Source organism: Heptranchias perlo, chromosome 11 (assembly GCF_035084215.1).
Source record: "Heptranchias perlo isolate sHepPer1 chromosome 11, sHepPer1.hap1, whole genome shotgun sequence".
Taxonomy (NCBI): Eukaryota; Metazoa; Chordata; class Chondrichthyes; order Hexanchiformes; family Hexanchidae; genus Heptranchias; species Heptranchias perlo.
The window spans coordinates 22,687,729-22,710,423 of NC_090335.1; the positions used below are offsets into that span (position 1 = coordinate 22,687,729).

General features: G+C 45.3%; 1 protein-coding gene across 1 annotated transcript in view; it reads right to left on the reverse strand.

The window, feature by feature from the left end:
- The window catches only part of map3k15 (mitogen-activated protein kinase kinase kinase 15), a 160,093-nt gene that overhangs the window by 89,417 nt on the left and 47,981 nt on the right, over positions 1 to 22,695 (reverse strand). The window contains exons 6-8 of the mRNA XM_067992682.1: positions 9,495 to 9,665; positions 4,090 to 4,202; positions 211 to 370 (exon numbers count right to left, since the gene is read on the reverse strand). Of these exons, the coding sequence (XP_067848783.1) occupies positions 211 to 370; positions 4,090 to 4,202; positions 9,495 to 9,665 (444 nt within the window). The remainder of the gene's footprint in view (positions 1 to 210; positions 371 to 4,089; positions 4,203 to 9,494; positions 9,666 to 22,695) is intronic.

A 22,695-nucleotide genomic window follows, 5' to 3' on the forward strand; every position in this document is an offset into this window, starting at 1 on the left:
TATTATAATAAGCAATCTAATGCACTCCGCCAGGCTTAGTGTATAACAGGCGGCTAATTCAATATCGACCATTTTACGCTATCCCCCAAAGATAAAATTACCCCCATTGTGTTCGGAAGTGGGTCAGGTCCAAACTCAAACACCCAACTTATTCAGATGCAGTTTGTTCAGGTAAATGGCGTAACATGAAGACAGATTCCTCAATCTTACCAGAAAGGAGGTTTGAGTTTAAAGAGCTTCTCAGCTGCTTGCACGGCCTTGTTGATGTCCTTGGCCAGCATGCTGACCACGAAGAAGTGGCCCACATCGTAGTAGTTGTTCATTTTTTCCAGACTTCCTTTTCTGCCCAGCAGACTGTTCAGTCGCACGCCTGTCCAAGAGGTGAATGGATAGAAGTAAGCAACAGTTGGGCAGCGAGAGTCCTTGCTGTCATCTGAAACTTGGTATGGAAAGCTGTCTTTGCCAAATGGCTTAATTATTTCTATGTGTCAGATGTTCATGGTTACAGGGCTTCACACAATAAATAAAACAGCTCTCCAGTTGGCTTAGTAGGTAAATGCACTGCCCATTTGGTACTGAGCTATAAATATCAGAAATGTTCCATGTTTGATCCCTGGTCTGCCCTGAGATAACAGATCTCAGCTGTGGCATCAATATGAATGCTACAATTTGCTTCAATCTGCCTGGGCTAGGAAGGGGGGAAAAAATCACCAGAGGTTCCTGCTTCTGTTTGCTATTCAGTTCCCCCTGCAGTAAAGGATTGGACTCTGCTGTGAGATGTCCTCTATAATTGAATAGTCTGTCAACACTTGGGTCCAGAAAATCCATAAGGCATGATCCCAGTTGTTACACTGGAACTTCCCCCCACTGCAGAATCCCACCACTGACCCTGCTGAAGTTCGAAGGGTATGGGGTGGGGCCTCCAGGAATGGGCCCTTATTGGTTAGTGGGAAGATTTGCAATCTCTGTGACAGGCACTCCCATAATACCAGTGGAAACTGGCTGGCTCAGGGGACATATGCTAGGTCTGCCCTCGATCCCGGCCTGGACCTTCAGGTAGCCCCACTTCCATGGTTTTGGCAAAATACGTGTGGTGAGACCAGGCTTACCTGCGCTGATGCTATGCTGGGCTGCAACTGAGGATCTGGAATTCCCAACTTCGGAAGTCCCTGCCTCCGACCGGACTCCCGCCCTTTTGTTGATGGCCTTGTAGGGGTGGGCAGAGGCTCTGCAGCCAAAAGGCCACCCAGGAAACTGCCTAATGGGCAGAGCCTGGCATATCTGGGTCCCAGAAAAGTTGGTGGGCATTTTGACGGATGCCCAACAAACCTACAGCAGGAGACCATTGAAAAGAGCACAGATTTTTGGAGCCTCATGGTCAAGGCTCACATATGAAGAATGATTACTTTGATAAGATTCAATAGAGCTACCAGAAACTATGGAACTGTAGCACAGAATGAGTCAGCAACATCGGGGGCAGGAAAATAAAGCAGTAACTTTTCCTTAAACCTCATTATTTTAAATTATGAAAAGTGCAATATTAATTCCAAATATACCTTAAAATGTCTGATGAGTTTTACTGCTTGACTCCAGTGGTTGTGAATTCAAATCCCCTTCCCTTAGCAAGTTGTGAAATTAAATTGAATAAAACTGGTTATTTGTAGGCTTACATCAGTGGAAAATGAACCCAAAAGCTACCTTTAGGGAAGGGACCCTGCCACCTCTACGTGGTCTGGTCTCAAAACTTGTGACTGCAGTCCCAGACTCATCTGGTTGAATCTTAAAAGTCCTCCGAAGTGACCTAATAAGCCACTCAGTTGTAAAGACAATTGTTCTGATGGGGTAGATTCCTGTCTACGTCTAGGTCATAGCTCTGTCTGCCTCTGTGGCAGTACTAGTACATCTGTTGCTTCGAGGGGCAGTTTCCTACTTGCCCTTTAAGGGTCCTCTGTGAGGAAAGCTTATTGCTTGGATGTGTTGGGCGGCTTCATATCTGTGGGCATTTAACAAATTCATCTAAACTACCAGGGGGCGGGGAGGGTGGGGAAGATGAGGAGAAATCCTTTTTCCCAGCGAGCAGTTATGATCCGGAATGCAACGGCCTGAAAGGGTGGTAGAAGCAGATTCAACAGTAACTTTCAAAAGGGAATTGGAGATATACTTGAAAAGGAAAAATTTGCAGGGCTATGGGGAAAGAGCAGGGGAGTGGGATTAATTGGAAAGCTCTTTCAAAGAGCTAGAACAGGGATGACAGGCCGAATAGCCTCCTTCTGTGCTGTATGATTCTATGATTCTAAGTTCTGTTCATTTAATTTTTAATGTGAATGCTGGTGAGTTCCTTTCACCTTTTTCTTCATAAATGCCCCTTCAGTAACAAATGTTTCTTCTCTCTGTTTCATATGTGCATTCGCAGCTATTGGCACATTGCTTTAACAGACGATCTCGAAGATAAAATTCAATCTAATTTGGTGGAAATAAGAAGGGTCAACACCTTGGAATTACGTTGTGCCTGGTTTAAAGCTACAATTCAGCACAGTGAGACCTAGGAAAAGAACCAGCCTCACCCTCAAATATATTAAATCAATCAGATCAGTTCAGTTGAACAGGTTTGCCCTGCATATCCAATCACAACACTACACAGGTATTGCTTTAATTTTTTAAGTGATATAAGAGAGGTCATTTTCCATCCTGTGGTGGGGAATCTCATCTGTTGTCAATGCAACGGTTGGAAAATCATCAGCAATGAACACATGAATATCCGAAGGTGAAGCTCCCCACCAGAAATTCAAAGTTGGAAAGTTAACCCTAAGGTGTCAAGTCAATGTGAAGAATATTGGCTGATGATTTCCAAGGGATGCTTCATCCAAATCAATACATTCCACCTCAGGAACCCAGAAGTGATTAGCAAAAATGGCTGCACATCACTAAAACTGATCCTTCCTGCAGGCACTTAAAGCGAGATTGTGCCCCCTGAAAAGTTATTGATCTATCTTTCCAATGGTGTTAATGAATGTGCATTAGCAAACAACAAGAACAGCAATAACTTGGCTTTATATAGCAGCTTTAACGTAGTAAAACGTCCCAAGGCGCTTCACAGGAGTGTTATCAAACAAAATTTGATTGATAACCATTTGATTGATAGGCGACCAAAAGCTTGGTCAAAGACGTAGGATTTAAGGATCCTCTTAAAGGAAAGAGAAGTAGAGAGGTGGAGAGGTTTACGGAAGGAATTGCAGAATTTAGGGCCTAGGCAGCTGAAGGCACAGTCATCAGTGGTGGAGCCATTAAAATCAGGGATGCGCAAGAGGCCAGAATTGGAAGAGCACAGAGAGCTCGGAGGGTTCTAGGGCTGGAGGAGGTTACAGAGATAAGGAGGGGCGAGGCCATGGAGGGATTTGAACGCAAGAATGAGAATTTCAAAATTGAGGCCAATGTAGGCCAGTGAGTACAGGGATGATGGATGAACAGGACTTGGTGTGAGTTAGGATACGGGCAGCAGAGTTTTGAATGAGCTCAAGTTTACAGAGGGTGCAAGATGGGAGGCCAGCCAGGAGAGCATTGGAATAGTCATGCCTTGAGATAACAAAGGCATGGATGAGGGTTTCAGCAGCAGATGAGCTGAGGCAGGGGTGGAGATGGGTGAGGTCACAGAAGTGGAAGTAGGCGGTCTTGGTGATGGAGCGGATGTGGGTTCAGAAGCTCAACTCAGAGTCAAATAGGATGCCAAAGTTGTGAACGGTCTGGCTCAGCCTCAGACATTGGCCAGGGAGAGGGATGGAGTCGGTGGTTAGGGATCGGGGTTTGTGGCGGGGACCGAAGACAATGATCTAATTGGTGTTAAAAAACGTCTCTGCTGCACTTGCATCTAATACCACTGTGACAAAAAGAGATGCGGAAATCTTCTGAGCTCCTTTCCCTCCCGAGAATGCCAGAAATCACCCTTGAAATAGTGGGTACAAGGGATCCGATATACAGTGATGGGTCTTCTTAGTTGCTCCTTGTAACTGAGAAATGTTTAATCACAATGGGACTCAGCAGCTTTAACGAGAATAGAAACAAGCATTCACACTTTAACACTGAAGCACCCACCGATTTTTCTCAGCTCCATTGAGCTTTCAAACTGTTGACCAGCAGCAATTAGGAGGACGGCCAAATTAATGCCCGAGTATAAGGTTGGTTGGAGCTCAAAGCCTTTATGGTACCTAATCGTTAACAGAAACAAACAGGGATTTATTCATTTGTGTCATATTGAATAGCAGAGAAAACAGTACTGTATACATGCTAACCCCCAAATCTACCAATATCTGTCCAACAGTTCAAAACCAGCCCTGAAAATAGGCCTGCGACATGTGGTTACACTAGAAGTGCAGCGGAGCACAGGATCGTCATAACCTAAGCTTCAGATACACTCAACATTCTGACTCTTGCATAATAGGCAATTATGGGGAAATTGCAGGGATTTTCCTTCATTTCTTGTGGAGAAATTGCAGGCTATTGTGAATATATACTGGTAGAGCCCATTGCTAAATCTTACTGTTAATTTGTTTTAAAGTTGTTCATAATTTTGTCACATTGACATGATGGCACTCTTCATCCCCTCCCCCCAGTTCATGCTGGCATTTGACTGCCCCTCCCCCCCGTTCAGGATGGCACTTGACTGCCCCTCCCCCCAATTCATGCTGGCACTTGACTGCCCTTCCGCCCAATTCATGCTGGCACTCGATTGCCCCCCCCCCAATTCATGCTGGCACTTGACTGCCCCTCCCGCCAATTCATGCTGGCACTCGACTGCGCTTCCCCCCAGATCATGGTGGCACGCGACTGCCCCCCCCCCCCTCTAGTTCATGGCGATTCGACTGCCCCTCCCACCAGTTCATGGTGGCACTCTACTGCCCCTCCTCCAGTTCATGAGACAGGAGGCTGATTTTCATTTGCAAACTCAGGTAGGCAGACCCCGATCGCCAAGCAATGCCCGTTCATGTGGAATGTGGACACTTGGTAGGTATAGTGCTGAACTCGTAAGGGTTTACCTCCCACTGAACAGGTGCAACATGTCACCTCCAATACCAATTAGTCAAGTAATCGGCACACATATTCCCCGCCGGCTGACCGGGGCCGTTTACTTAAACAACTTCAGTGTCGGTGGGAAGCTGTCCTTTTGCATCTGAAATTATTGCTCCCATGAGTGGTGAAGGTGAGTGCAGACAGTCAGTCCATGTTGGTAAGTTAAAAGCTGCTCTGGGCGATGGGGTGGGACGGGGTTAACAGTGCCAGGAACCACAGACTGACCCCACAGCTGTCATTGTGAGGCTGGTGAATAGGATCCTGTTTGACGCATATAACGATAACAACAACAGCAACTTGCATTTATATAGCGCCTTTAACGTAGTAAAACGTCCCAAGGCACTTCACAAAAGCATTATCAAACAAATATTGAGGTAATTGACAAAAGAACCAGAGGGGAGATGCAGAGAGTCTTTTTGTCATCTGGCAAGTTGTAATGATCTGGAATGCACTGCCTGAAAGGATGGTAGAAGCAGATTCAATAGTAACTTTCAAAAGGGAATTGGATAAATACTTGAAGGGAAACAATTTACAGGGCTATGGGGAAACAGCAGGGGAATGGGTCTAATTGGATAGCTCTTTCAAAGAACGATGGGCCGACTGGTCCCCTTCTGTGTATGATAACAAAAGGGACAGCACTTAGAGAAATTTGAGCTGATTAGAGAGAGCCAACATGGATTTGTAAAGGGTGGGTCATGCCTAACAAACCTGATTGAATCTTTTGAGGAAGTAACTAAAGTAGTAGACAGGGGAATGTATAAGGATGTAGTTTATTTGGATTTCCAGAAGGCATTTGATAAGGTTCCACATAAGAGACTGTTAGCTAAAATTAAAGCTCACGGAATTGAATGCAAATTATTGACCTGATTAGGAGATTGGTTAGGCAGTAGAAGACAGACTGTAGGGATAATGGGTATGTACTCGAATTGGAAGGAAGTGACTAGCTGTGTCCCACAAGGATCTGTGCTGGGGCCTCAACTATTCTCTATATTTATGAATGACTTAGATGACACAATATAGAGCCATATATCCAAGTTTGCCGATGACACAAAGATTGGCGGCATAGTAAGTAGTGTAGATGGGAGCATAAAATTACAAAGACATATTGATAGATTAAGTGAGTGGGCAAAACTGTGGCAAATGGATTTCAACGCAGGCCATCCATTTTGGACCAAAAAAAGATAGGTCCAATTATTCTTTAGATGGTGAAAAGCTAGGAACAGTGGAGGTCCAAAGAGATTTAGGGCTCCGTGTACACAGATCACTAAAATGTCAGGTACAAATAATAATCAAAAAGGCTAATGAAATGTCAGCCTTTATAACTAGAGGGCTAGAATATAAAGGGGAGGATGTCTTGCTATAGCTATACAAAGCTAGACCACATCTGGAATACTTTGTACAGTTCTGGGCATTGCATCTTAGGAAGGATATATTGGCTTTGGAAGGAGTGCAGTGCAGATTGACCAGGATGTTAACAGGGCTCCAAGGGTTAGATTATGAGGAGAAATTACATAAATTAGGCTTGTATTATCTGAAATGCAGAAGGTTAAGGGGTGAACTGATTGAGGTTTTAAGGATTTTGAAAGGAATTGATAGGGTAGATAGAGAGAAACTTTCTCCACTTGTGGGAGAGTCTAGGACAAGGGACATAAACTTAAAATCAGAGCCAAGTGCTTCAGGAGAGAAGTTAAGAAACACTTCTTCACTCAAAGGGTGATAGAAGTGTGGAACTCTCTCCCACATAAAGCAGTAGATGCTAGCTCAATTAATAATTTTAAATCTGAGATCAATAGATTTTTGCTAGCTAAGGATATTAAGGGATATGCAGCCAAGGCGGGTGGATGGAGTTAGGATATAGATCAGCTATGATCTCACTGAATGGCGGAACAGGCTCGAGGAGCTAAACGACCTAGTCTTACTCCTATGTTCCAATGATTCGATGATTCGATGTATATCCTGGGTTTTCCACGGTGCAGTTGCCGCTTTTATCCACAAGAAGGGGAATCCAAGCAAACTACTGAAGAATCGCACTAATATCAGTGACTCTTAAGGTGATTCTCTGAGTTTTTGCGGCACATATATTGGGTGCTCTGGAGCAACTAGAAAGGAACAAGCTGGATTCCACCCTTGCGCGGAGTGTACAGGGCAGGTTGTAACTTTATTGGAGATTGCAATACTTCATAAGACTGAGTGCCATTAACCCTTGGTAAAGCTTTCGACCTGGTGCTTCACGAAGAAGCTAGAATCTACGGGAGTCCATGGCCAAATCTTGGGCTTTAGCTGAAATGTGTACACAAGTGCTAAGATCTGTGTGAGGGGAGACAGAAGACTCACTTAACCCAACAGGAGTGAGGCAAGGTTGTCCACTGCCATCCTATTCAATTTCTTCAAAACATGTTGCCACCAATTATATCTAGATTTCTTTTGTCAGGGTATCAATGCATGTATTTTCTGATGGGCTGTGCATCATCTCAAGGCAAGAGGGCAAGGCCATTTATTCCAAGGCCTCTACTAATGGCCATACAGCTCTTGGCTGGGTACCACAGAAGAAAACGACAGCAATCTAATGACAGCACTCCCTGTGATTTTACTTACCTCTCAGCGGAGACACTGAGGCCCGATTTTCCGAGCATGGATAGCAGGGAATTGCAGGCACGCATATCGTAAAATCATGAGCCGCTGCCAATAATTTGTTTTGTCTATTGAAATTAATGGACAGAAAATCATGGGCAGCCTGCCAGTGATTTCCTGATGTGGCCAGTGAGCAGGGCTTTCCATTGGGCAGCAAGTACTCACAAAATCAGCTCTTAGCTTCAGCTCAGTCCTAACTTACAGCAGCATAGCTAAGATCAGTAGTCAAGTGGTGTGGAGGATAGAACCTGCAGTATGCTCGTGGATAGTTAGCACTCAGCAGGGATACAGTAAAAAGAGAGTTTTCATTCAAAATCTATAAAATTATCAGCAATTTAATTACATCGAATGTACAGCACAGAAACAGGCCATTCGGCCCAACAGGCCCATGCCTGTTTATGCTCCACATGAGCCTCCTCCCTCCCTATTTCATAAGAACATAAGAAATAGGAGCAGGAGTAGGCCACACGCCCCCTCGAGCCTGTTCCGCCATTCAATAAGATCATGGCTGATCTTCTACCTCAACTCCACTTTCCCGCCTGATCCCCATATCCCTTGATTCCCTTAGAGTCCAAAAATCTATTGATCTCAAACTTAAATATACTCAATGACTGAGCATCCACAGCCCTCTGGGGTAGAGAATTCCAAAGATTCACAACCCTCTGAGTTAAGAAATTTTTCCTCATTTCGGTCCTAAATGGCTGACCTATTATCTTGAGACTATACCCCCTAGCTTAGACTCTCCAGCCAGGGGAAACAGCCTCTCAGCATCTGCCCTGTCAAGCCCGCTAAGAATTTTATACATTTCAATGAGATCACCTCTCATTCTTCTAAACTTATCTAACCCTATCAGCAGATCCTTCTATTCCTTTCTCCCTCATGTGTTTATCTATCTTCCCCTTAAATGCATCTATGCTAGTCGCCTCCACTACTCCTTATCCTCTACTGCATTACCCTTGTCTACACTTTCTGTTACTTCTTCAAAGAATTCAATAAGGTTAATCAAGCTTGACTTTCCCTTTTGAAATCCGTGCTGACTATTCCTTATTATATTTTCGGTTTCTAGGTGTTTTTCTATTACATCTTTGAGTAAAGATTCAATTATCTTTCCTACTACCGACGTTAAGCTAATTGGTCTATAGTTCCCTGGACTTGTTCTATCTCCCTTTTTAAATACAGGAATCACATTAGCTGTCCATCCAGTCCTCTGGGACTATTCCCTTGTCTAATGAATTTTTATATATGTGTAATAGTGCCTCTGCTATCTCTTCCCTAACTTCTTTAGAGGGATTTACCTTCTCTAAGTTTGATTAGTTTATCAATTAGCTCTCCCCTTTCTATCTTAAATGACATTATATCATTTTGATCTCTTCTTCCAATGTCATGCCCATCATGATAGTCTCCCTGGTAAATACTGAGGCAAAGTAATTATTTAGTATTTCTTCCATTTCGCTGTCATTACCTGTGAGTTTATCGTGTGTATCCTCTTAGTGGCCCTATCCCGATCCTGATTTTTCTTTTGTTATTTATGTGTCTGTAGAATACTATTTCTTGATAGAACGTAGTAAGACCTAATAACCACCGAGGAGATTTTTCTTTCAATGTAAACGGACATCTTTTACAGTAAGAATATTACAGAAAATCTCTTCCTCCCTTCGTTATATTCTGATCTTCCTGCCTTATGTATGTGCTTCAGGTCAGAAAACAGCTCGACTAAGAAGTATGAATAAAGAGAATTTCCTACTGAGAAGATCGTCATTGCTTTTCTCCTGCATTTCTAACAACTTCAATCTTTTTACCATTCTATAGAATTGTCCCGGTTGACTGTATCCTTGTAGTACGAATCGAGAAAGAGATCTTTGTATATTCTTCCACACAAGCAGTACATGTCAGGGGCAGGCTGATCACTTGACTCCAGGACCTCAAGCATTATATTTAAGGCTTTTTCTCTGTCACCCTGGTGATTCCTCCTGCAGATAAAAAATAACAAGACCACAACAGCTATCATCAAACTAGAAAGTGATAGTACCTTTCAAATGCTAAGTCACTTCAAACACCTGTGTTCCTCAGATCCTGCTTCATAGCATAAGAAAACTGAGTTTAGAAGGCAGCACTGGTTGTTCTATGATGCAAGTCTGTGCCCACAATAACCCTGTGGTAAGAGGCCCATTTTTCCTGCAGAAGCTACTTTGCCATATGAAGGGCTCCAATTCACTTTGATTCTGATGTTTCAGTCACTTCTCCTAACTCTCTCACCATGGCTCAGCATCAAGTCCCTTTATCTATTTATTCTTTTCCCCTCTGTGAAGTGTCTTGGGATGTCTTCTACATTAATGGTACTACATAAAGGCAAATTGCTATTGTTATTGTAAGCCGGGGTTCTGTAATGAATTATATAAATTCCTCTGGAATCAATAAAAGGGATCGCTTCCTGTCACACGCTCCAAAGATGAGGGTCAAAGTGCACGGTCATGTGCATTCAGCTCCAACTTAACACCTGCGGCCAGTAGGTTTCCATGGCAACATGGCTGATGTGTGTATAGGCCTAGGGAAGCAGGTCACACACGCTGAAAGATATAGTTTCATCTGAAACTCAGGGGCAGGCTGAGCATGTGCACAGGCCCAACTCAAATTGGGTAAAGTGTGACACGAGGCAAGCAGTGCTGTTTTAATGCAGCCTCCCTCGCATGGTGTAGATGTTGTGTGACTCTCACAACTGCATCAGTCAACAACTCTTAAACTGCAAGGGGTGCTATAAACCGAAACCAAAATGAACGGAAAGTAAATACTCAAACTGTCATGCACTGCGAGCGTGAAGTCGTGTCCAACAACAGAAGTGCTCTTTCCAGAAATCAGCAAGTTCATTAAAGAAATACATTAATCATCATAAGTACCTGAATTGATGCTGACAAGATCATTAGTGGAATAAATGCACTTATCTATTACATAAATAGGTATTGTAACCGGAATCTATATGATTGGCACATTGGCAGAAAGGTTGAGTCAAAATTTAAACTGGATCGCATATGCCCCTTCCCAGAGAAGTCCCTGAAAATATTTACAGACACTGTAACAGATCAGAGGTCCAACTCGTTTTGAATGATAAGAATCTCCACATAACATTCTTAAATTAATTTCCAACTAATCCAATGCCTTGTTTTTGTAAACTGTTTCAGTCGGGCCTGTGAATGCATGAGCAGCCTCTCCACCTAAAGCAGGAAGGCTCTTTTTCTACGCAAACCAGGGTCTCACGTCGGTTGTAGGCCCTGATGCAAAGTTCAGGTAAAAATAGGCGGAGTTTGCGCCGCACAAGCTCCGCCTAGCTGTACCAGATGTTGAGCAGTGTAACCAGTGATCCTTAAAGGAACCACGGGTGGCCGCTTAAAAAATGGCCTCAAAACTTTCTCAAAGTTATATTTTTGTGGAGCCAGAAGAAGCAGGAGTGGACCTCCTGGCACCACAAAACTACTGCGGGCTGAAGCCGGCTTATGCACGCCTCCCCCCCAACCCCTGCCTCAGTTTCACCTCCCCCCCCGCCCCAGAACCTACCTGTGGGCCGGCTCAGCGTCAAAGCTGGCCGGGATTCGTCAGGCCCTGACCGGGGGCTGCAAAGGGACGTCCGCTAGATGCCTGGGCTTGCCGCTTCATAAGAACATAAGAAATAGGAGCAGGAGTAGGCCATACGGCCCCTCGAGCCTGCCCCGCCATTCAATAAGTTCATGGCTGATCTTCAACCTCAACTCTGCTCTCCCGCCCGATCCCCAAATCCCTTGATTCCCTTAGTGTCCAAAAATCTATCGATCTCAACCTTGAATATACTCAACGACTGAGTATCCACAGCCCTCTGGGGTAGAGAATTCCAAAGATTCACAACCTTCTGAGTGAAGAAATTCCTCCTCATCTCAGTCTTAAATGGCTGACCCCTTATCCTGAGACTCTGCCCCCTAGTTCTAGACTCTTCAGCAAGGGGAAGCATCCTCTCAGCATCTACCCTGTCAAGACCTCTCAGAATCTGATAGGTTTTAATTTCCATTCAAATAAGGCCTGATGCTGAATTTGGTTGAGCCTTGTGCTGGTACGGACCGGCATGAGGAACAATCGCTCCACCGGCTTGTTGCTCAATTTGGGCGCAAGTCAAATTTTCCCCTCCTAAGATTCAATCACATATTGTAGGACTGGGATCTCCTGTAGTCCAGACTGGTGAGGGGAGGAAGGTGCCCTTTCCTGAAGAACAGTAGTGAACCAGTTGTTTTTTAGCTCTGATGATCATTTTATCTTGATTCCAAATAACAATATACTGATGAGGAAGCGGGAGAGTTTAATTGACCAAACTGTGAAACTTCCTTCCAGCAAAAGCCGTGACAAGGTATTATTTATCTGTTATTGATCAACAGAAGTTAATGCTGGCCTTAACAGTGAGTATTGCTCCTTGCTCCAGTCTGGTGGTTAAAGAAAGCCATAGTGCCCCTATCATTCCACATGCCAGCCCTCCCTTACCAAACTGAAGTAAAATGCAACTGGCCAAAACAACATGATGATGCCAGAAATGTGGCATGTGAAAAAAATAATAGAAGCATTAGCAGCAGGAGTAGGCCATTCAGTCCCTCGAGCCTGCTCTGCCATTCGATTAGATTATATGGCTGATCTGTACCTCAACTCCATTTTCCCGCCTTTGCTCCATATCCCTTAGAACTCTTACCTAACAAAAATCCTATCTATCTCAGTGTTGAAAGCTCCAATTGTCCCAGCATCCACAGCCTTTAGCAGAAAGAATTCTAGATTTCCACTACCCCTTGTGTGATAAAGTGCTTCCTGATTTTGCTCCAGAAATGACCCAGCTCTAATTTTAAGATTATGTCCCATCGATTTTAAAATTCTCATCCTTGTGTTCAAATGCCTCCATGGTCTTGTCCCTCCCTGTCTCTGTAACCTCCTCCAGCTCTACAACCCTCCGAGATCTCTGCGCTCCTCCAATTCCTGCCTCTTGCGTATCCCTGATTTTAATCACTCCACCATTGGTAGCCGTGCCTTCAGCTGCTTAGGCTTTAAGCTCTGGAATTCCCTCCCTAAACCGCTCCGCCTCTCGACCTCTCTCTCCTCCTTTAAGCCGCTCCTTAAAACCTATGTCTTTGACCAGGCTTTTGGTCACCTGTCCTAATATCTCCTTATGGAGCTCAGTGTCACATTTTGTTTGATAACTGGTCCTGTGAAGTGCCTTGGGACGTTTTACTACCTTAACGGTGCTATATAAAAGCAAGTTGTTGTTGTTGTACTTGATTTAACCACCAGAGGAACTAATTTCTCCTATCGAATCTTTTTAACAATTTAACCACCTCTCATAGTTATCAGCTCCCCGATAGTTTAGTGGGCGTGAACCATACAGACAAGGAAGGTTTCAGGTTCACTCTGTGGTCTGAGCTGAGTCAGTCGATCTCAGTCACACAGGAGTTGAGAAGCTACAGTTGATTTCAGTAACCCAGAAATTACTGTTGCCGATATTACTGGATGGATGATGAAAGTATTTGCATGACATGTCTCTGTTTAGCAGAGGCGTTAACCCTGTTAAAATAAACAAGTTAACAGCTACGCCATAATGGCTCACAAAGGAATGCCATACAAATGGGACAAACTCCATCAACTAATGTCACTAACAGCCATTTCCAGGCTAGTGTCCCTGAGTTAGGAAGTGGAAAAATCCATCCTGATTACTATCCAGAGATTGCTACCAGAAAGTGCACATCTGTGGACAGAACTGGACTTGGCCATGAGCCCCATCACTGTCAGATAACTTGCTGATACTCACAGTCTGGGCTCACATATGAAGATGACCAGTTGGTCAAGGTTAACACCTCTGCTAAAATAGCTACCAGTTGCCATGGAACTTGATTTAGGACAATTGGAGCTTTCAAGACTGAGACAGATAGATTTTTGTTAGGTAAGGATGTCAAGGGACATGGAGCAAAGGCAGGTAAATGGAATTGATCTCAGCCATGATCTAACTGAATGGCGGAGCAGGCTTGAGGGGCTGTGTTCCCATCCCAGCAATGAGGAGAGGAAGGAGGAAAAAAAGGCAGATAATCGGAAGAAATTTTTATTAAACAAAATGTCATGTCATGTGGTATAACTTACTGTAAACCATTGCTCCAATAAGACTACATTTATCTTTAGCCTTTCCAGTGAAAATAACGTATCTCGGATTTAATTGCAGAACTTAAGGTTCTTACAGCAGACTTGGTACTAAAATGGAAACTGTCCTTCTGTAGAATGCACAAGGTGACAGCTGAAATATCTCACCCACTTACACTAGATTTGGTGACCTGACATTGATGAAAGAAAAAATTACATTTAACTTTCTCGTAAAAGTGACTTTAAGAACAGTGCCGATAAAAAGTTTACCATAGCCCGGAGACCATTAGAGAAACATGGCAAAATAGAGCCGAGCCGAGCCGAGCCAGTGTACTGTGACATCCAGACTTCCCACTGAACTAATCTCTACCCACCTCAGGGCACTAACCAGAGACCATACTGAAGGAGACTCAGCAACTTTAGGGTGATATCATATACAACAGTGCATTGGTATGAAAATGAACAAAATTATACTTTAAAATTTTGTTCTTTAGAAACTTGGAGGAAGATTTGCTGACACCACACAGTCGCTGTAGTGCTTCAGTAGAGTGGGCCAAAGAATTGAAGAAAGAATGTGCATTTTTGTAAAGCCTTTCACACATCCTCAGGATGTCCCAAAATGCTTCAATGAATTTTTTTTTGAAATGTAGTCATTGTTTTTTTTGTAGACAAACACATTAGCTAATTTGTGCAAATCAAAGTCCCACAAACAGCAATGAGATAAATGACTAGCTAAATTGTTTTTCTGGTGTTGGTTGAGGGGTAAGTGATGGCCAGGACACCAAGAGAACTCCCTGCTCTCCTTCAAATAGTGTCATGGGATCTTTTGCAGCCTGAACCAACTGACAGGGCCTCGGTTTAACGTTTAAAAGATGACATGTCTGACAGTGCAGTACTCCCTCATGTACTGCACTAAAGCATCAGCCTAGATTACATATTCAAGCCCTGGAATGGGGCTTGAACCCATAACTTTCTAGCTCAGAGAAAACAGTGCTACCACTAAGCCAAGCTCAGTTAAGTGTATACAGTTTTGGTCTCCTTACCTAAGAAAGGATATACTTGTCTTAGAGGCGATGCAATGAAGGTTCACTAGATTGATTCTTGGGATGAGAGGGTTGTCCTGTGAGGAGAGATTGAATAGAATGGGCCTATATTCTCTGGAGTTTAGAAGAATGAGAGATGATGTCATCATATAAGATTCTGAGAGGGCTTGACAGGGTAGATGTGGAGAGGCTGTTTCCTCTGGCAGGAGAGTCTAGAACTAGGGTGCATAGTCTCAAGATAAAGGGTCGGCCATTTAGGACCGAGATGAGGAGGAATTTCTTCACTCAGAAGGTTGTGAATCTTTGGACTTCTCTACCGTAGAGGGCTGTGGATGTTCAGTCGTTGAGTGTATTCAAGGCTGAAAGCGACAGATTTATGGACTCTAAGGGAATCAAGGGATATGGGTATAGGGCAGGAAAGTGGAGTTGAGGTCGAAGATGAGCCATGATCTTATTGAATGGCGGAGTAGGCTTGAGGGGCCGTATGGCCTCTTCCTGCTCCTATTTCTTATGTTCTTATGTAAACAAAACGGCCGGGAAGTTGGTGGGAATCAGCTGTCGGCCATTAAACCAGAGTGGCAGAAGGTCACCGCTGGGAAGCCAGGGGATCAGTCCCCAGCACAAGATGTGCTCCAGGAAGGGAAACCTAGTCGGGGGAGGGAGAAGCCTGGGGTAGGGGAAGCTGAAGGTTTCCTTGTGGGGCTTGGAGGAGCACTTGCTCCTCCTGGCCCACAAGGAAATGGGATTTTGTTTTAAAATTCATCTTACTGGGCCTCCTCTGGCCCTGGATGTTGTTTCTGGCAGTTTTGATCTGGTCAGGTAGCAACGACTGCTCCCCCGCTTAGGCCTTAGGTTAAAATAGCAGAGCGGGCCCTGATCACGTCGTCAGAGCCTGATCTGCATATTTAAAGGGGACTCCGTCGGCTTGCGGAGGGTGTCCTTGCTGACTGCAATTTAAAATTACAGTCGATGAAATTAGGGTGGGAAAGGAGTGGGTAAGTCCCCCCCCTCCATTTTAACTGCCCCTCACCTGGCCTCTGTCAGGGAGTTAAAACAACCCTGTACAGTCAACAGAAATCAAGAGCAGAAATCTTGGTCGATTCTTTCCTCTCTGGACTGTGGACACTACAGCCACATTACAAAAGAAGTGTCAGATTTGTCTAAGTTAATACTGAAAACTGAAGTAACATCCCCACCAATGGCACAACTGAGATCAACTAACTGAGCACAGGCCCAGAGATTGAAGCTGTGGCCTCCCTGAGCTTAATATCTCAGCACCATACATGGTGCACATACACACTACGTCCGCTTCAATTTATAATGCAGAGTAGCCACTGCTGACCTTAAAGGGTTAACGATAGCTCACTTGCTTATTTTGTTTACTCACTATCACAGTTGTACTGATTCTGCTCTTGTGAATGTTTGGAATTCCTCCCACTGAATTCAGATATTTAAACAAAAGCTGTGGGTTCTTCATTCTTAAAATTCCTTTCATACGATGAAGCATAACAAGCAAAGTATTTCAAAAGATGATTTTAAAACTCACCCACTGCTATCAACAACAGATTGATATCAATTCCATTTGCTGTTCTATTTGAAGCTGGTGTTTTTACAAATTTATAACAGTGATAAGTGTACAGTAGCTGCATAAACTCTACATTCCTGAAGCATCTGAATGCTTTTAGAAAAGCTCAGTGTATCATTGAATGAGCTTTAGACATTACATTCACGTTGTGGAATATTTCATATCCCATAGTCAATTTTATGATTTGACTGGTGTGTATCCATCCAATTCAACACAATTGAGGATAACTGTAGCTGACAGAGGACAACCTCAGCAACCACTCTACTGTTACCAGCTTCAGGTGACAACTGTGCCATTCAAACAGAAAATCTCAAAGTATTCTTTATACTCTGGTGCTACTCCTAGATAGATATTGGATAGCAAGAGGGAGTCAGCGTGGATTTATGGGAGGGAGATCTTGCCAAACAAATTTACTGGAGTTCTTTAACAAAACACTGATGACAACTAAAATTCTTTGATACCATACCACATAAGTGATTAGTCCACAAAGAAAGAAAGACTTGCATTTATGTAGTGCCCGTCACGACCTCAGGATGTCCCAAAGCGCTTTACAGCTAATGAAGTACTTTTGAAGTGTTGTCACTGTTGTAATATAGGAAATGCAGCAGCCAATTTCCACACAGCAAGCTCCCACAAACTGCAATGTGATAATGATCATCTGTTTTAGGTGTTGGTTGAGGGATAAATGTTGGCCAGGACACTGAGAGAACCCCCCTGCTCTTCTTCAAAATAGTGCTGTGGGACTGAAAGTTGTCACCTCCAACAGTGTAGCGTGCCCTCAGAACTGCACTGAAGTATCAGCCTAGATTGAGTGCTCAAGTCTCTGGAGTGGGACTTGAACCCATAGCCTTCTGACTCAAGGCATGGAAAGAAGGCCAGCTCCTGACATGGGCTAAGAAGCAGCTAAACCAGAAAAAGCAAAGGGTGGTTATGAACGTTGGTGTGTCAACAAGGCAAGGGGTCACTAGCAGGGTGCCACTGGGATGAATGATCAGACTATTACTGTTCACAATGTATATAAATGACTTGGAGCAGGTTACACCAAATTGGATAGGAGGAGGCTGTTCAAACATTAGGGGAGAAGCAAACCAAATACAAAGGGATCTGGATAAATTGGGAAGGTGGGTTAATATGTGCTAAATGGTATTTAATATGGGCAAATGCAAGGTAATGAGACTAGGGGAAGGGGAATAAACAGTAGGAATATAAACAAAATAGTTTTAGGCTACAGGACACAACCCAGCAGAGGGATTTGGGAGTAATGATGAATTGTGCAGTGTGCTAACTAGACCTTGGGATGTATAACTAATGGGATGAAACACAAATCTCAGGAGGTGATAATAAGTCTGTACAGCCTCATCACCACACTACATCATAAATATACGGTGCAGAAAAGAACAACTAAACTGATGTCTAGCTTAAGGCTTCGGAGCCATTATGGAGGTGTTAAAGATCCAGGGATTGTTTACTCAGGAGAAGAAAAGATTCGGGAGAGATATTATTCAAGTATCCAAAATTCACAAAAGAATAGATAAATTAAACCCCAATATGTCTGAGATTGCCACAAACTCCAGAACCAGAGGACATGGGTTCTGGGTTAGGAAACAGAAGGTGCACACATGTTTTAGATTTAACTAGATTTAATGACTTTACACAGAGGGCATGTAGAATGGACTCCCCAGGAAGGTAAATAGTGGAAGGACCCATAAGTACCATTACCATCTGCGGGACTACCAGAATATGGGCCGCAACCCAACTTCTTCAGGATTTTGCCCCATTAAACCCGGACCTTTAAATTCCAGTCAGGGGGAAGGGGATGGGGGCTTGGGGTAGATCTTCCATCTGCTCCCCCGCATCAACGGGATGTGTATGGGGAGTTCCTGGGCTTCATTGGCGATTTCCCAGCTTTACGCCTTTGAAACATAACCCAATATCTCACATCAGGTCCCACCTGGTGTGTGTCCCTTTGAGGCTTACTGAAGGCCCCAAACCTTTATTAGAATAAAGTAATCGATTCTGGAGGAAACCGATGACCTTCTCGAGCATCAGACCAGCTCCAGTGGGGTCTAAAGATTGATTTATTTTTTCTCAGTCCATTTAGGCTTTAAGGGGTCCTATAGTGGAGAGGCAAGGCTAGGCGGGTGCCACTGATGTGCCCTTACAGGTGCAGTGGTTTGCCCTGAAGAGGGCATTTGAGACAAGGGGCATCATTTTAGCACCCGCTATCGGGTGCGTTCCTGGCGGGGGGGCTCCGAAAATCGGGGAATCCCGGAGCAGGTTCGCAGCCCGGCTCCAACCCGCCCACTTCCGGGTTCCCCACTGACACGCCGGCATGCGCGCGCAGCCCCCGCAGGTGGGAATCCCGCAGGCAATTAAAGCCAGCGGGATGCCACTTGAAAGTATTGATGTTGCTTGTTCAAGTCATTTACAGACCTGATTGAGCTGTTTTATTAGGAGGGGTGGGATTTTACACTGAACTGAGACTGTTTCCCATACTGGGGGAAACACTCCTAGTTCAAACGGAGGTGTTGCAGCCAGCAGCCTGTGGCAGCTGCAAAGGTCCATTCGACAGGTGTGGGGGGGAGACCCTTCACCATCGCAGGTGGCCACTCCGTCACATTGGACAAAGGTTAGCCTCCACCACCCTCCTCCTAACAAGAAAATTCACCGACTTGGACCCGCAACCCCGGTGTGAGGACACACTTACCTACCTTGCGGACCCCCTCAGATGTACATCTTCCGGATGGGGGCCGCCGTAGCTGCAGTAATGACCTCCTCGGAGGGCGAACAGCATCACCAGCCTCGCCGTCCACGCCGTCCACCTCTGACACGTGGAGCTCCACAACACAGTGCTGTGACACATCCACCTGCACAGCAGGAGGGAGGGCAACCGCAGAGAGAGATGCAACGCAGAGGGCACTACCCTCGCCACAGGGTCTACAGACCGAGGCTCAGCTTCCTGGACCTCTCTGAGCAGCAGTGCACACGGAGGCTCAGAGTCACTCAACATGTAGTCGTGGACATCTGCAGCCTCCTTCATGCCGAGCTGCTCCCGGCTGGCCCGAGCACCATCTTCTTACCTGTCGCTGTCAAAGTCACCACTACCCTCAACAATTCTCCTCCGCATCCTTCCAGGGTGCCACCGGGGACATCGCCAACTTCTCTCAGTCGTCTGCACAAAAGAGCCCTGCAAATACACCTGCACCCACTCTGCAGTGACACAATGGGTGGCATCAGTTGTGGATCTTCATAGTGATCCTCAGGAAAGGGCATTATTGCACAAACCAGACAAGATTCGCAAAGATGTGGCAGTAGTGGTGCCAATATAATATGTAATGTGAGTTGGTCAGAAATTAAATATGAGTAAAAACCATGACAAACCCTCAAACACCCTTATGCATCCCCTTTATGCTCACGGCACGTTTGCCTTACGCTGCCTACTGCACATATGTGATGCATGCCCTGTGGCTGCAGCACAGGTAGTGGCAGGTTGAGTGAGGCTGACTGTGAAAGAGATGCATGAGAGGGTGTGTATGAGATAGAGCCATGAGATTGTATGAGGATTGGGTTGAATGGTAGTGGCGGGATGAGTACTGGCGAGGTGAGTAGGTGCAGGTAAGATGAGGATGAGCTTTGAGTGGGTATGAGGGGTGATGTGACAGAGTAGTGTTGGCAGTGCAGAAGGAGATGTGGGGTGGGGGCGGTGATGTGGCAGATGGAGTGTAGGGGAATGAGTAAGTGTACTCACTTTGGCTGACCTACTGAGGTCATTGGAGCGCCTCCTGCACTGTATGCAGGTGCGTGATATGTTGGTGGTGCAGGTGACCTCCTCTGCCGCCTCGAGCCAGGCCTTCCTGGTGGCAGAGGCAGGCCGCTTCCTCCCGCCCGCCGGGGGGAAGATCTCTGTCCTACCCCTCCTCCTCACCCCATCTAATGATACCTGGAGTGAGGCATCATTAAACTGGGAGCAGCCTTCCCCCTGGGCTGCTCCATGCTGTAATTTTTTCTATTTGTTGCAGCATCTGTCAGTGGAGGACTGCCCCTTTAAATAGAGCTCCTCCAGCTGACAGATTTTACTGCGCATGCGCAGCCCACCCGACGTGCAGATCAGCAGTGGGGAACCTGGAAGACCAGGTAAGTGGATTCAATTGGGCTGCGATCGCGCGCGGGGCAGACTGATTTCGCCGGGCGGGTTACCCACGCGCCCAATAGCCCCCCCGCCATGAACGCGCAGCCCTGGCAATATCGAACCCTAGATCTCCAACCTGGGGCTAGGGCAGGAGAGGGTTTCACTCCACTGCACTTACACCAGCAGAGCAAGCCCCTAGAAATTCTGCACCCAAAGAATTTAAGAGAAAATTGGATAGATAATTGAAGAAATGGCGGTAATAGTTTTTGGGATTGGCCAGATGATAGCAGATTCCTCTGAAGTGGATATACCCTTTCTGGTGCTTGCAATGGGTGGAGTGAATGACGCGAGGTATCATGGCACTGGGAATTGTGGCTCATTCTTGGGTGACGTTTATAGAAACAGAACAGAAATGTACGATAGAATTCTGGCTAAATGAGATCCGTTCAAATTTTACTTATCTGGCAATATACTGTGCGCCATGGTGTTGTGCTTGAGTATACGCCTGGGTGACAGTGAGTTTGGGATGGATAGGGATGTTATTAGCCCACGAGCTTCACCCCTTCCCGCCCCCCCCCACCATCCCCTGAGCTCTCATCTACAATTCTGACAGCTGACTCCTCAGAGCCATCCAAGGACTTTCAATTTCAGGGGTCTTCCTCACATACTGCTCCCTCCTGTTACACGCCAACTTGTTCTGCAAGTTGTGCAGTTGTGTGGAGATGGTGGAACTCTCAAGAGCGACTCCCAAGTGCCGATCTTGCGTCTCAGCACGCGTGCGAGTAAACAACCATGCATTGCATGTTTTGGCTTTTGATGGCAGGACTTTATCACGGCTTTCCTTAAAGATGTAAGTGTGACAACATTTCCAGTTGTCATTTACAGGTGAAAAATGTGCCTTGCTGCGGTCTGGGTACACGTGTTAACCACTGAAAGAGCTGTAAGAATGTCTGAGATGTGATGCAGCCGTCGTCAATGTGTAACACGTTAAGATGAAACCAACCCAGCAACGATGCGGATGGGGCCAGAAGATGCCCAAGAAAGGTTAATTTTTAAAATTTTTTTTACTTTCTTTGTGGGACCAGGAGGAGCAGGAGTGGTCCTCGGGTCCCCCACAAGAAAAGCTTAGGCCTCCCCTGCTGCTTCCTCACAAAACCCCCCACCCGCCCCGATGACGGGACCCCCATGGGACGGCCCCGGCATCTGATTCCGCTGCTTACCTGCCACTGGCGGGCAGCCTCCGAGCCGTGTGATTCTGCGCCACTTCCCACCAACGAGAGCGAGCAGGAAGTCAGCCGGCGGGATTTAAATGAGGCCCAGATGTTAAAATACCCCGAGGCTCATTACTGGAGCAGTGGGTGAGTTTCCACCTCACACCGCTGCTCACCTGCCAAAATCTGGCTCAGATTTAAAGTCAGCCTGTACTTATTATTGCCTCATAACACACTCTAACCTGTGTGTTATCCTTGGCCTTGGAGGAGGTACATCGCAGATTCACCAGAAAAATACCAGGGCTTAAAGGGTTAAATTATAATGACAGGTTGCATAAACAGCTTGTATTCCCTTGAGTTTAGAAGATTAAAGGGTGGTCAAATCGAGATGTTTAAAATGATAATGGGATTTAATAGTTAGAAAAATAATTTTTCCTCTGGTGTGGGAAGCCAGAATATGGGGGCATAATCTTGAAATTAGGGCTAGGCTGTTTAGGAGTGAAATCAGGAAGCATTTCTTCACACAAAGGGTAGTGGAAATCTGGAATTCTCTCCCCCAAAACGCTGTGGATGCTGAGTCAATTGGAGCTTTCAACACTAAGATCGATAGATTTTTGTTGGCTAAGGGTATCAAGGGATACGGAACAAAGGCAGGTAATTGGAGTTGAGGTACAGATCAGGCATGATCTAACTGAATGGCGGAACAGGCTCCCATTTATATACCTTTGAAACTGTTAGTCAATCATGTGGGTGTGACGAGGATCACAGGCTTCAGTGGGTCTGTCTAACCGCGGTCTCTGTCACAGGTCGAGAAAAACAGCATTCTTGTGACTACCCATTACTGCATTTTAGTAATCGAACAGAATTGGCAGCCAACCTCCATTCAGCATTAATTTCGGAAGTGTC